Here is a 15,756-nt window from a genome sequence, read left to right on the forward strand (position 1 = left end):
TAAATTTACAGTTAAGTAGCATACTTAAAGCAAAGTTGTCACATGAGCCAGCACAGTTAAAGAAACCATCTCTTGTCCTTCTTTATTTCCCTTCCCATCACTGAAAGGCCTTCCTCCCATCTCAACTATGTTCATTAATGACTCCATAGAGATCTGGCAATACAGTAGATCTAGATTAAAGAAACCCAAGATATCCGATACAGAAATAAGCCAGGCAAACGCTATTTTAACCTTGAGCCTTGCAGTCTTAGGGACATGCTAGTTCCTAGGCTCCTGAGTGAGAGGCTGGACACTGAGAGTGCAGAACTCGCTTTCACAGCTAGCTTTTTTGTTACAACTTTTGTTGCCTGATCTTAGATCTTAAATATCTCCTGTGTTATTTGGGACTCAAGTGAATTACCCCGACTCACTCTGCCACTTGGCAGAGTCAAGGTTCGAAGGCTTGTGTGACTGTAGGAGCCACACAGTACCACTGCACATGCCTCTTCCTGCCCACCAACCTGAGTCCTTAACCTTGGTTCTAGTGCTGTCCTGGCTGGTTATCAGGGCAGAAGCCCTGTACTCTGCTGAATGCTACCCCACAGCTGCCCTGCTCAGACATACACCTCATAGCCTCATAGCTGTGCCCTAAGGAGTCTGCTGGGTGCCCTTACCTATACCTGGTTCTAGACCTGCACCTGCTCCTATACCTGCGCCTACATGGCGCTCCAAAACAAGTACTAGAGAATCTTCAGTCTTCGCTATCATAGCATTGGAAATTAGAGAAGAGGTCAAGTGACAACAGATGGCATGCCCCTTTGCCTCCAATGAGCCATCATAAGCCTTCCGTGGCAGTGTTCCATGTGGTGGAACTGCTGGGGGTTCTAAGCTCTGCCTCTACCTTTGCTGGACAGGAAGGGATACTATATTACAGTCTCCACAAGGATACACTGCGCACTCAGAAGTGCATTTCAGTTACAAACATCAGTGCTGATGTTGTCTCTGAAAAGCAACACAGTATGCAGTTCTATTTCAATTACCGAAGGAGAGGGAGCCAAGGAGATTATACAGGCAAATGGGAAGAACATTGTTCATTTTGGCAAGTAATATAAATGTATACATTATAACTATTATAGCAGTGAAACCAAGTGTGTTTTGTTCTGTTCCTCAGCAGGCTATGCTTACTTACCCTATAAGTCAGAATGATGTCTACCGAATTAACCACCACATTTATCACTTTAAATAATAACTCCGGCCCTATTCACATGTCAGAGGCACACATGCACTGAACTCTGACCTTACTAATTGCCCCCCCCATCCTGACTCAATAGGAAGGTCTTGTAAGGGAGTGTCTTAAGCACTGATCAGCACTTCCTGAACAGCTTTCATAGGTTTATATTCCTAACCCTGAGTTCGCCACCCCTGCCTTGCCACAGGATACTGTGTGCTTAAGCAAGCCATTGCTATGAACCTGGGCCAGGTGAATGACATGGCCCTTGCCTGGATGAGTAGCATTCTCAAGAAGCAGAACTAAAGACCATGTTGCCGCCTGGCTCTGCTGTGTTTTTAAAACCATGAAATTTAGTCCATATGCTTAAATCTGTCATTGGCTGATTGCCCTCTGCAGTTAATACATATAGCACAACAATTTTTTAAGAAGTCTGTTTTGGAAAAAACTTGAATGTTATGAAATACTGCAGTTCTGTTTTGAGAACATATGTGAGCATGCAAGCGTGTGTTTGCGTGTGTTTGCGTGTGTGTGTGTGTGTGCGCGCGCGTGCGCGCGCGCGCGCGTGTGTGCACTCTCCTTTCATGAAGCCATTTATAAAATATTTGAAGTAGTTTCGCTGGTTAGATCTATATAATGCCTTTATTATTGATGAGTCAGCACTTTGCTCACTTAGGAGGCTACTGTTGGTGTACAGAAAATGAAGTGCAGGGCAATGACCAGGTGAGAACCCAGGCAGGCCTTCTAAGGTTAATAACAGCACACAGCCACCTGTGGGTTAAGCTGGTCTCCTAAGCTCTCCCACCCAAAGAGAGAATCTGGGTTCACTAGTGGCTGTTGGATGAGATAGTCAAACCTTCTGGTGCAGAGACTTTTATATTACTACCCAGGGCCTCCTTACATTTCTTGCCTCTCCCTAAATCTCCATTGTAGCCTAAAGCCAGAAAACTAAGTCACAAAAATCCAGACCTTCTGGAGATAATGCCATGGTAAAGAGCACCTTAAAATTGTTAAAAGACCAACCTGATGTGAGCCTTCAGGAAGCTTTGCGTGAGCCTCCATGTGTGCCCGTGGTGGCAGTGGTGGCAGGAGCCAGTTGACAAAGCAGGCATAATTTGTTGTGTACTATGAACATCTTCTTATGTGTGCCACAGGCTAGCTCAGGCTTCCAAAAGTCTGTATGCCCCCACAGTTTATATTTGAAGAAACTGAGGTTCAAACTGCTTGTGTTCTCAAGGTCACACAGTTGGTCATGATCAGAGCCGGGATCTGACCCACAGGTCCTGATGTGCTTCCCTATTTAAACCAGTTTTTATGTGGTCTGCTGTATCTCAGCTGTGTCCTTACCTACTTTTCCTCAGTACTTTTTGTCTTTAGATAAGAGTACTGTTTCATGCTTTCTAGTACCATTCTCAGAGACATGCACACACACACCCCCATGGCTGTAAGAGAGGAAATTCTCATTTCCTCAGAAAACCTAGGAGTCCTTAGCTCACTACCCTCCTTCTTCTGTTTTTCCCTATCAAACGCCACTCCAGTGACCACTGGCGTGCTTTCTGTTGCTATAGGCTTGCCTTCTCACATATTTCATATATGAGGAGTCCTATACCATATGGCTGCTTCTGACTGTCTACTCTCAAGGGTTGTCCATTTTATGGCTTCCATCCATATGTCACTCTTTTTTGAAGAAATATTAAAGCATTTTGATAGTTAGTTGTGTATATATTTTATTAGGCAGTTTTAAATAAGGCTATTTTCACACAAGTATGTACTGTGCTTTCCCTCCATACCCCACTTACCCTCCCCTTCTGTTCATTTTTATGATTGGATATTTCATTGTATGAATGTCTAGTGATTGATTGATCACTGAAATTAGTTTAAATTAATTTAAGGCATTAAGTAAGCATTAAAGAATGCTGGGTTTGCCCCTAAATGTCAACCATTATGATAATCCTGTTGTAAACATTTGTGTTGAGGTGTTCTGTTGACACATTCATTTCTCTGGTGTGGATTCCTGGATCACCAGGTCATTCCATGTTTAACCACTTGAGGGACCGCCAAAATATTTCTTTTTCCAGAAAGATGCGCACTGTGCATTCCAGCTAGAGTATGTGAAGGGTCCTAGACCTGAACATTAGCTTTTAGTTCGGCCAAACTAGTGGGAAGAGTGTTGTCATTTTTTGATTTATTGTGGGTACCTGTCATGGTTTATCTGTGAAGGTCAGAGGACAACTCATAGGAGTCAGTTCTTTCACCCATGTGAGGGTGAAATTTAGGTATAGCCTTGACAGCAAGCACCCTCACTCACTGAGCCATCTTGCTGGCCCACCTTTTGCTTTATTTCATTATTTTAAACTGTATAGTAGCCCAGGTTGTCCTGGAGCTTATGATCTTCCTGATTCAACCTCTTTTTTGGTTGAGGCAGGGTCTCTCTGTTTAGCTCTTGCAGTCCTGGAGCTCTCTAGGTTGCCCTCAAAGTCATAGAGATCTACCTGCTTCTTCCTCCCAAGTCTGGGATTAAAGGCATGCACTCCCACACCTAGCTACTGCCTCAGCCTCTTGAGTTTGGGGTTATATGCAAGGTACCGTCACACCTCGCCACCCACCATTTTATGTTAATTATAGTCTTTTTCCACACAAACTTATATGTGTACATTGCAGAAAAAGATGACCATAATCTCTTTAATAATTTGATATACTGTATTTATGTCATTTCCACCCATTCCTCTCCCCTCCAACTCCCATTAATGTTTCCCTACTCCCTCCTGAATTCATGACCTCTTTTTCTATAATTACTCTTGATATATACACATACATAGATTTTCTTCTATAATTACTATTGATAGATACAAAATAATATTAATATGTAATGTATGTATATTGATATATATATCTATCAATACTATTGATATATAATGTAAATACATTATAATTATAGACTTATAGATAGAATTAAATATTATAGATTATACTGAATTCACTTACTGTTACTCACAGGTACCTATGATTTGGACTGACTACTGGGAATACTTATCAAGAGTCTCATCCCTAGAGAAAGCTGAATCTCCCTTCCGCAGGAGCCATTGACTGGCTACAGTCCTCCATCTAGGGGTGGGGCCTTGTGAAAATGTCCACATCTATACTGGTGTACCAAATGGTTGACTGTTATATCCAGGCAACCAAATTGTTGAGATTTCATGAGTATAGCATTTCTGTCACATCTAGAATGTACCGTCTCACAGCAAGCATCTTGGTCCTCTACCTCTTACACTCTTTCCACACCCTCTGTCACAATGTTTCTGAGCCTTGGGTGTATAAATTGTGCAGCCACAATATTGCAATCAGTGCTTTTGAAACTGAATTATCAGATTATATAATATTCAAATTTTCTTCTTTGTTCCATAGTTTAAGCAAGGCCAGCGCTTGCATTCACTTGATGTCTCTTGGATCTTTCTTTTTTAAAAAAAAAATAATAAGTTATTTTATGTGCATTGATATTCTGCCTGCCTGTCTGTGTGAGAGTGCTAGATCCTCTGGTACTGAGTTATAGACACTTGTGAGCTACCATGTGGGTACTAGGTATTGAACTTGGCTTCTCTGGAAGAGCAGCCAGGGGTCTTAATGCCTGAGCCATCTCTTCACCCCAGATCTCTTAATCTATAAGTCCCCAACCCTACCACATAATCCTGCAGTGATTGAAGTTGGCTCATATGACTTCAGCAATTTTTCAGTTCTGAATTCTCACAGGTGCATTCCCTGTGATGTCATTTCACATGCTCTTCTGTCTTCTGATTTCCTTAAAGCAAGTAGTAAAGTTACTTTGTATGTTTAGCAAGACTTTTATTAGCAGAGACGGACGGACATCCCTGTGTCTCTTGCGTTGCCCTTAGGGTTAGTCAGTTAGGTGGGGTATTGTATAAGATATATATTAGAGAATCTTCTTGTATTCCTGTTCTCCAGAAAAGCAAAACCACCACCATGTATGTAAGATGGAATCTGTTACACTGGCTCAGAAGATAAGATCCTGGATACCATGGCCACCTGCAGACGAGCGAGCCAGGGAAACTATTAACTGCCTAATCCAAAAAGGTGGGATATCAGAAGAGAGCCAGTAATGTAGTCCCAGTCCAAGGCAGAAGACTGTGCTGGTTTGAAGGAGATTGTCTCCCATGGGCTTAGATATTTGAACACTTGGTATCCAATTAGTTGGGCTGTTTGGGGAGGGTTAAGCAGTCCAGCCCTGCTGGAAGAACATCACTAGGGCGGACGTTGAGGTTACACAGCTTCCCCTGCTTCCACCTCACTTCGTGCCGGAAGCTGAGCATCTGAGCTCTTGGCTTTCTGCTCTAGCTGCAGTGCCTGCACTTGCTGGAGCCATAGTCACTCACAACGATCAACTCTCCTCGTTCCTCTGCAAATTAAGCCAAAATAAAATATTGCTTCCATAAGTTGCCTTGGGTCATAGTGTTTTATCACAGCAGCAGAAAAGTAATTAATATAAGCCCCGAGGACGCCATGATGCTCATCTGAATTCAGAGGCTAAGGAATCTGGAACATGATGTCCATGAGAAGCGGAAAAGTGTACCACTTGAAGGGTCAAGCACTAACAAGAGAACGTGTCTACCTTGAGCTTTTTGCTTCAAAAACCTCAGCCTATTAGATGACATTTTGTTTCTTCCCTTGTTTATGTGGGGAAAAAAAAATACTCTGACCGAAACAACTTAAGGGAGAAAGGGCTTGTGTAGCTCATGATTCCGCGTTACAGTTCCTGGTGGCAGGAAAGAGAAGGAATCAGGAGGCTGTCACGTGATAGCCACAATCAGAAGTAGAGAGCAGCACATGCTAATACTACCTAGCTTTCCCCGACTCTTACTTGATCCAGGATTACCCAGCCTAGGGAATGGTGCTGGGGAATGACCCAAAGCGAGTCATCCCTCCTCAATCAAAGTAGTCTAGATGGTCTCTCACAAATCTGCCCAGAGGTCCACCTCCCAGAGAATTCTAACTTTTCTCAAGTTCTCAGTCAACTCTAGTCATTGTAGACAGTGTTGTCTACACTAAGAGTAGGTCATGTCCATTCATCCCTGGCCTACAGGCTGGTTCCCTCTGTAAACGCTCATGGATACAGCCCAAAAGTGTGCCTGGCCAATTCTCTAGGCATCCATTCCTTTGTGTAGCCTGTTTTTCAGCCATCACATTCTTTCAGTATTATTTTTTTTTTTACATCAGCAACTTTTGCAGTCATCCATAAGCATTGCCTGGACCTGTTATTCACTAGGGAAGTTTGCTTTCCTAATCAGTCTGACTAGATACCTCCTGAGAAGGCAGCTGTGATCTTTCAACCATACTGCGGTTCCTTGTATTGCAAGGATGGTGAGGTACTGATAATTAAAGGAGACTTTTCCTTTTTATGCAAACTACGTAATAATTTTACTCAGCTTGATTATGCTGCACTGTGAGCTTCTGAGAGCCAGCATCAGCTCCGCCCGTCATTACACACCTCTGCCCAGCCTGGCCTGTGTCAGGGCTCACAAAGTGGAGGTTGATACATACACAGCCACATTTGGAACATCAAATCCAGGGGTGCAGTTCAGAGTGCAAGCTATATGTTCTTTCTTCTAACCAAACTTTTTTTTTTTAATCTAATCTAACCAAAAAATTTATGGGCTGCATACCTATCAGAAGATGAAGTCTATTCTACCTTAGCCTGAGGAATCTGACTCACAGCCTAAGGCTGTGGTTCATTGTTTTGGATCTAAAATAAAGATTTTTTTTTTTTTTATTAAATTCTGGTTATTAAATTCAGGCCAGTGTGTTCTTAAAACAAATCACATCTGTAGACTCTTGCTGTTAATGTTGTCTTTGTTTTTCCTGAACCACTGCCTGTCTTTCCAGTTTTCATCAGTATGTTCCTGGTGCTTACAACCTGTGTAAAGCAAATCGGTGTTTTTCCCTGAGGGTCTGAGATCTCTTCCCACCTCACCCCCTTCACTACTGATTCTGTTAGATTTGTTTGAGGACTCAGCTTCCTGTACCTTAAAGGCAGCACCTAAATTCTAGCCAAGCATTTGGGAAACAGTGTCCCTGTTCTGCAAAATTCAGGCAAGGACATATAAATCCATTCTTGATATATTTTTTCAGCACAAAGCTGAGCTTTACATGGCATCTACCACAAGTTCTGATGATGTGGCCACCAAGACCTGGGATTTCCGGTAGTTCGTTTATATATCACTAATAGAGAGGGTATATTTCCCAAGACAAGATAACCCCAAGTTCAGGTTCTGCAACCCACTCAAATATAATCCTATAAAGTTCAGTGTTTGCTTTTCCGTGAGTGTGGTTTCCTTGTAGTATGACCCTGTGTGGGCCTATTTTACATAGAAAATGCTACAAAATGCTACAATCACAGTGTTGTTTGTTTTTTTTTTTTTTTTCTCTTCCAGAAAGGAGCATTAGAATTGCTTTTAAAACTTGGCATGTGCTTCCCTGTGGAGAAGGAATGGTTAAATGATACTATGATTTCTTTGCCCTCTGTTCATAATGCAGAAAGTGAAAAATACTGTAAGATCAGTAAGTAACAGTAAAGTAATTACATCATATTCCTGTAAAAATTAGCCTTAAAATTGTTGTCTTGATGTAGGCGCTTAAGAAAAAGTCAAGGATAAAAAATCACTATAGACATTCATGATGATCCTGAGGTGTGTGTCTGCATGGTGTGTGGGTGGGGGCTTTCCCTTTATATTTTTGAACTCATGTGGAAGGGAAAGGAAGCAAGTAAATAGGTTTTTCCAGATGTTATTTGGGGATGTTTTTAAAGAAAGAAGTTTCAAAAAGGAGACAGATGCCAGAGAGAATGTCCTCAGTATTTGGACCAGAGTTAATCAAGTACTCAGTATGGAGAACAGTAGGACTGTGGCTCCCAAGCCAGTAGATCTCTAGCTCTCCTGTGCATTTTTTTTTTTTTTTTTTTTTGCTTTCCTGATGCATGCATGCTTATGAGGCTGTGTGTGTGTGTGTGTGTGTGTGTGTGTGTGTGTGTGTGTGCACGCTCACCCGTGCACATGCCTGCATGTGTTTGTGTTTGAGACAGTCTTTATATGCAGTTCTCGCTGTGCTAGTTTGGCCTCAAACTTAAAATTCTCCTACCCGAGGCCCAGACGTCCTAGGATTACACAAATCCCCTTTCACATCTTTGAAAATTAATTGAAGACTCTAAAGAGTTTGTGTTTACATGAAATTATAGCTGCAGATAATGGCCATCTAAAAACTTATTATAAATATTTTATTATTTCGATGAAGCATTGGGTAATTAGCATATACAGCCATGAAAAATAACTATTAAAGTTTTCATAAAGAGTGGCATTGATTTATATTTTCTTTTATTTATTTTCATTTGGCCTAAGATAAGTTATTTCCACTCTAACGGTGAGGGAACATAGGCAAATGGCAGGGCAGAGCCTACATCATTGCACATCCATCCTTCCTACATCATTGCACATCCATCCTTCCTACATCATTGCACATCCATCCTTCCTACATCATTGCACATCCATCCTTCCGGGCCGCAGTTGGTGTCAGCAGGTCTGCTCCGTGGTGGTGGGGTAGTTGGAAGAAATGCAGTTTTACAGTTGTGTTGTGATTGGAGAAAGTGATGGAACAAGATGCAACTTCATGTGGTCCAATTAAATTTTCAGGTGCCAAGATAGGAGACGAAAACTCTGGATAAAATGTCCTTTATAGCTGGATGTGGTGGTGTACACCTTTAATTCCAGCACTCAAGAAGGCAGAGGCAGGCAGATCACTGTGAGTTCAAGGCCAGCCTGGTCTACAAAGCAAGTCCAGGATAACCAATGATACACAGAGAAACCCTGTCTCAAAAAACAAACAAACAAAAAAAAAAATGTTCCTCGTATTCCTTCTATGGCTCCTTTTCTGGTTTGCCTACTGGGGTGCATAGCTTCCTGTTGATTGTGGCATTTATTTAAAGAAATTCCTTTTTGCAGCTAGTAACATAGCCTGTGTCACTTGTCTTCAAAGGCACTGCTTTGCCCTGTTATGAAACTCCTCCACTCTGAGGTTTTCCTTGAGAGGCTGCTGCAGCTTGATTTGCAACTTAATGTGAGAAGCTGCTCTCCAGTGGCACAATGGAATGAATGGGGTCTGTAAAGTTCTTTCGACCTCGCACATAAAGAGCCTCTCATCTTCGCTTGGGATGGAAGAGCCATTTGATGATTGGAGTAGGATGGAGTGCATGAGCATCTTAGGTCTTTAATTATGATGAAATACACTATAATTATTCCCAACTTTAGAATTCTCTTTCAGTTTCTATTTCCTGCTTTTCTTCTAAGGATTTCTTTCTCTGTAACCTTTCTTGGCTTTCCAGCTTCTATTTTATTCCCACCAATCCTGTAGTAATTGATGGCCATCGTAAACCCATTAGTAATCACCTGCATCCTTGCTGGATTCTCTGCTTCTTGTCTTCAGTCCAAAGTATCCTGTATGAAGTGGCTTGGGTGCTTTAAGTATTATTTCAATGATGACAGTCCTAAACCCTGGATAATTTTTAATGTAACCTGGCCTGTAATTAGTGGCCCTTTGCTAGCCTGTCCACTTGGATACCTCAGTCCACGTAGGTAATCCCATGTCTGCTTTGTGTATACTGGCTTCATCAAATAGCCTGAGAGCTTTGAATGCCCCATCTCTCCTGCCCAGAATGCCTCTCACCTTCATTTTGCCAAAAAGTAATTGATTTTATTTTGTCCAGCTTTGTGTTTCTCAAGGTTTTTTACTGTAGGACCCTGATCCTCGGCTGTTGAAGTACCAGATAGCTTTTGTGCTCTTTGCCCTACCCTTAGCCCTCCTCCATTCCTCTCCGTGTCAGGGAGGCAGATCAACACAGATCAAACCACATCAACTGGTTTTCTCTGACCTGTGTTTGAACTTGGCTAAGCTGTTGTGCCCAGCTTTTGAGCTAAAAGTATTGATGCAATTGTCTGTGTTCAGGAGTTTTATAGATTAATATCTGTAATTATTATACTCTGAGAGGATTACCCTCTACAATATAAATGTGCCATGCCCTACCATGGTTAGGCTTTAAGAGCAGAAGCTAAGGTTTCCTGAAGAAATCCCAGCTCAAGAAGCAACCCCTACTTCCACCTGTGTTTCTGGCCTGCTGGTCTGCCCTCTGCACTTCTTGTGCTAGCTCCTTCCTCCTTACCCAGGATTTCTTTCTTTCTTTCCCGGGCCTGCTTAATTTCTGCCTCTTTAAAAAAATAAAACAATAAGGGAAAAAAAAAAACTGGCATCATTTTCCTTTCCTTTTTTTTCCCCGGGGGTAGGGCATGGTTTTATACTCTATTCTGAGCCAAACTAGACCTATGTCAACTGCTCTTGAATCTATGGCAATCCTCTTTTGTTTGTTTGTTTGTTTGTTTGTTTGTTTGTTTTTGGTCTTCAGTGTGCTGAGATTATAGGTGTGAGCCACTAGGCCTAGCTGGTACCTAGCTTCCAGAGCTGCTTCTGTGTTCAGGCTGGTGCCCACAGTTGCTTTTGTTGAAGTAGATGAAGAAACCCCAGCCATGGTGCCAATGTGCTGTTTAAAAGGAAAGAAAATGACCACTGCCTTTGAGAACACTGTGGTTGGTTACCCTTCCCTAAGAGAATACTTAAATTGACAAGTAGGTTTTTAGAAAGTTCTCTGCACTTAGAAATCTGAACCAGCATCAGTGCACCTTTATTTTAGTTGTAATATTGCACTTCATTAGTCTGTACAGAAATGTGAACCAGTCTTTTACAAGTGTGTGATTTTGTGCCATAGTGCATCACCAGTTGGAAATGCTGGTTCCCTTCATTGTGGATCTCTTACAAATACTGACAGATTCCAGTATCCAAGTTCAACAAAATGTGTTCATTATCCACACCACCAATCTTAACAGAAGTGTCTTAACTATTGTTAGATACAGGTTTTCCAAAATTCACATTTTCACTTGAGCATGAATAGCAGACCCAGTGTACTCATGATTAGAAATCTCAGCCATCCTGGGTCTCACAATACTTATTTCCAATAAAAAACACTATTCTATAAAGTAGTTGCTAGCTCAACTTTTGTTTCCTTGAGACAACTTGATAAGTCATTGTGTAGACGTGCACATGAGGAGTTCCCATCCAGTCACACAGACTGTTAAGAAAGAAAAAGTGGACACCAAAGACTTGAGATGTAATCAAGATAATTTTCACTGCTTTTAACACAAATTTTCAAAAATCCTGTTTTTCCTTGGATTTATTCAGTGAGATGTAAATTATTATACTTTTCTCCCCACAAATATGAAGACAGTAAAAAGGAAATCTAGTAACTATGTTCCCCCATTGCCTTGGTATACATTAGCATATCGTGAGCCTTATCCACCTGTTGCTCTTGTACCAACAGAGTGTAGACACAGAGAAACAGATGGAATGCTGTGAAAATGGTTTGACCTCAGGAATCCCTGAGGAAGAAGTTTGAGCCTCCTCAGATGCCTGCCCTCAGGTATAAAGTACCCTGTGGTACTTTATACATCCTCTGGCCCTTTCTCCTTATAAAGTAAAAGAGATAAAAAACAGTAGCTGCTAGGAGAACAGAATAAAGTGGGGTGCATTGTCGAGATGGACAGCTCTTCCAGTTGCATGGCCACGAGATCTTCTCAGTGGAAGTGACAGTGAACTGAAGTCCAGAGCAGCAGAGGGAACAGCTGGCTCAGGTGCCAAGGAAGGAGGTTTCTCAGCCCCGGTTCCGAGCCCAGTGAGGAGAGGATGTGATGGGAAGATCAGTGAGGTGCTGTTCCACACCTGATCTAGCTCAGAACCAAGGTCAAAGCCTGATGTCATTGCAGGTGTCCCAAGGATGCTCTTGGGAAGGTTTGTGACAACAAGACAACACCTACAAACAGACACACACACACAAAGGCTGCATCTACCTTACCTCTGCCTCCGTTCTTCTCTAAGTGGCCATAACTGCTCTCAAAATTCTAGCACTATAAATATAATGAAAAGAAAATCCCCGAGGATTATATATGGTACAATACTTATTTTATCAAATAAAAACCAAACCAAGTCATAAGCTGCCATAGTTGTGGTAGGGATAAAAGAGAAAGAAAGTGTAGGGAACACTGTAGACATTCAGATAGAAGGCGTCCAGATGATGGCTTGAGGAGAGTGCAGGGGGCAGGAAGTCCAAGCTCTGATTTCCAGTGACTTCGTGTATCTCATAAGGAACAGCGAAGGAAAGCACTGTGCAGTGGGCCAGCTGGCTGTGGGAGCTGTACATCATGACAGGCAGTGTGTGGGGTGTAATGGAAGACGGGTGGAGGGTGCAACTCCCTGACACATCATGGGCTTAGATTCTATGCCCAGAGCCACTCCCACAAAAACAAAAGACAGGGACGAGGAGGACAGTCAAATGACAACACGCTTTATGTTTTATTCCCCAAGATTTAGCTCCTAGCTTGTTTGGACCGTAGCTACATGCAAATACCAAGTGTAGCGTTGTGGGTAAGAACATGGGTCCTAGGAGAAGGCTGCTTGGTTTTGACACTTTGCTTGAAACTGACTGTGCAACCCAAGACACATTGCTGGTCCCCCTAGGCCTGCATGTCATCTGCACTAGACTAGCAACAGTCCCCTTGTAGGGCTGCTGAGACCATTTACTGGGACGCAGCCCATCCACTGGCACTCTTCTGAATACACTCCCCTTCTTCTAGCCATTCTTTTCTCCCTTTGTTAAGGTAACTAGGGACCAGGAATGAAGCACCTTTGTGGTTTGGTTTGGTTTGGTTTTGCTTGTGAGGAGAAACTTGTTGAATCTGTTCTCAAGAATGTTTGGATTCAATTCCTTTTGCCAGAGTATTATATTTTTATCTTAGATGATTGTTCTTTGAACAAGCAGTAAGAAAGCAAAATGAAATTGGGAGGCTACATGCTCTCTTCCTGAAAAGAAGCTTCAGGGCTTTGGGCCAAAATGTGTCTGGAAATGAATTTTAGAAGCATCCATAGTGGGCAGCCTCAGCCGAGCAGCCTGCTGGTGGCAGGCATTCCCCTAGGACTACAGAAGCCCTGCACAGTAGTGGTCATGCTGGGATGTCCCCTGCTCAGGGCTGTTGGAGAAAGGGGTTCAGTGGGGCCTGCAAGGCTGCTCCAGGCAGAGGTTTTTATGTGCGTTTCTCCCCACCCTCCGTGGCTGTAATTCTCTTGAGCGGGCTTGGAATCTGCCTGATTAGTCTATTTCCATAATTATATTAGTTATTTTTCTCATCGCTGTTTTCAAATACCTGGCAAGAAACAACTTAAGGGAGTGGGGAATACGTTTTGACGCAGTACACCCAGTTAATGGTGGCAGGGACGTGGCTCGGCCTCATTTCTCAGCAAGCCAGAAAGCAGAATGCACCAGAAGCAGGACAGGCTGAAGCCCTCTGTTCCAGCCCTGCACTTACAGACTCAGATTCAAAGGTTCCACAGTCTCCTAGTATAGCACCAGCAGCCAGGTCCCAAGTAATAAAACAAATGAGCCCGTGGGGGTATCCTCACATCCAAACCATAACAATAGTTTAGACCATTTTTCCTGTAGCGGGGATAGCCCAGGCCTGTCAGCCAGCAGAGCCCAGCATGGCAGGTATCAGTGCCTTCCATGGCAGAATTAAGAAATATGGTCTGAATTCAGGTGACCCTGACTAAGAGGAACTAGTAGATACCAGAGCAGGCAACGTGATAGGGGACTCCATTGTTAGAGCTGCTATTAATATTAGCATCGTCGGTGTCATTGTTTGGGGAATGTTAATCGGAGGGCAGGTGGGCATTGTTCATCAGGCAAGTGACTGTCGCAGTGGGACGTACTTCAGGACCTGTCTTTAAGAAGACTACGTGTGCACGTGCTTCACCTGCCCGCCACCATGGCACCCGATCCAGGCTTCCTCTCACAAATAGAATATCTATTTTCTTTTTCCTTTCTAAAACCTTCTTTTAAATCCTCGCTTGGGATTAATCACATGTCACAACCCTTCATCAGGATGTGCAACAAACGTGTGCACGTTTAGTGAAGCACTTCCCACAAATGACTCTGGGAAGCAGTTGCAAGCACTGGCAAGTTTCAGTGCTAAAAGGTGCACGTTTAATGGCAGCAGCCCGTCAAGATGTTTATAGTGATGACGACGAGAGCAGCGGGGGAATTCTTTAAGCTATCCTGTTAAGTCTATGGCTGTGAAAATGTATGGCATCCTTGAAGGTTGACCCTTGGAGAAACTTAGACACAGGTAGATAGTCAGGGGGGCGCATGCCTGACTAGCCATGGTTCTCATTAATATCTTTATAAACATAGAAAGGATAAGGAGGGCCAAAGAGGCCTCTGTACTTCATGAGCCCCTCGACCGAGTAGCTGTGCTTATATCAGAAAAGAGGGGCTGCACGTGTGACGGAACCACCATGGAGTGCAGAGCTGAGCACTCTTGTGTACTCTTTCACTCTGGCATGCACCATCTTCTAACTAGCAACCCCTGGCCAGTGACTCCTGCAGCCTCTCTCGGAGACTATGAGTCCTTCCCTTAGACCTGGACAACCCTTCCAGGAAGCATGGAATGGCAGTAGCATCCTTTGGCTGTTAGGTTGATGAGCTCAACTAGAACAAGCCCAGTTCTAGGAATAGCTGTACCTCCGTCAGGCACAAATGAGGGACCTTCGAAAACTCGTGTGACATCACTGAGCCTCTCTTTGCCATCTGTAAAGTGGAGTGACAGTTTCTGCTCCACTGAGTCTTTGCTACTAGGAAAGGTAAAAGCGTGTTGCTTGGCACCCTGGAAGCTGTGCAGTGAAAAGAGAGGCTACAGCAGCTGCAGCTGTAGAAGGTGGGCAGGGTTGTAATTGTCTTGTTGCTATTACTAAAGTGCCATCATTCTGGTCAGCTCTAAGTCACTCTCCTCTGTGAGGCTGGACCCTATCCCTCCCCAATGCTTTTTGTCCCACCTGGGCTCTGGAGACATTATGTCCATGCCTCTTCCATTGACATCTGATATTTGGGTGAGGCAGCAATGTCTTTTATATTTGCCATTACTTTTAGAGCTAGAGGCAGGATGCTGAATCTCCAGAACATAGAAAGTCCAGGTCAGGTGCTTTCTGTTAAGACCAGAAGAGCCAGTACATCTCACAAAAATATAAAACACATACATCCACCCGAATGTGTATACTGAGAACTTGGCCTGAGTCTCAGCTTTGCTCAGCACTTGCTGCCTGAACCTTTCATTTGTTTGTCCTCTGTCTAATGCTCTCCATCTTCCCAGAGAAACAATGCTTGTTACCATGTGGGCACTTGTTACATATTTTAAAAATGCCCCAGTGAATTACTTAAGTGCAGATTCAGTGAATCTGAGGAGTTCATAGATTTAGTACCTTTCCCTCTGGTGCATATGACAGTTATGAATACTTCTGGGTGTTCCTGTCACCCCCTGGTTGTCCTCAAGTGTCCTTGGAACTTGGAAATGTACCAAGGGGCTTCTAACAGAAAGTTCTTTCTAAATTAGATGCCTGTC

General features: G+C 43.1%; 1 protein-coding gene across 5 annotated transcripts in view; it reads left to right on the forward strand.

The window, feature by feature from the left end:
- The window catches only part of Fars2 (phenylalanyl-tRNA synthetase 2, mitochondrial), a 416,134-nt gene that overhangs the window by 354,053 nt on the left and 46,325 nt on the right, over positions 1 to 15,756 (forward strand). Inside the window, exon 7 of one of the 5 annotated variants that reach the window (XM_060372574.1) lies at positions 5,168 to 5,655. The exons of the other annotated variants lie outside the window; for them this stretch is intronic. Coding sequence (XP_060228557.1) covers positions 5,168 to 5,195 — 28 coding nt within the window. The 3' untranslated portion in view covers positions 5,196 to 5,655. Of the gene's footprint in view, positions 1 to 5,167; positions 5,656 to 15,756 lie in introns of those variants that run through there. 5 annotated transcript variants of the gene reach the window in all.

Source organism: Meriones unguiculatus, chromosome 19 (genome assembly GCF_030254825.1).
Source record: "Meriones unguiculatus strain TT.TT164.6M chromosome 19, Bangor_MerUng_6.1, whole genome shotgun sequence".
Lineage (NCBI taxonomy): Eukaryota > Metazoa > Chordata > Mammalia > Rodentia > Muridae > Meriones > Meriones unguiculatus.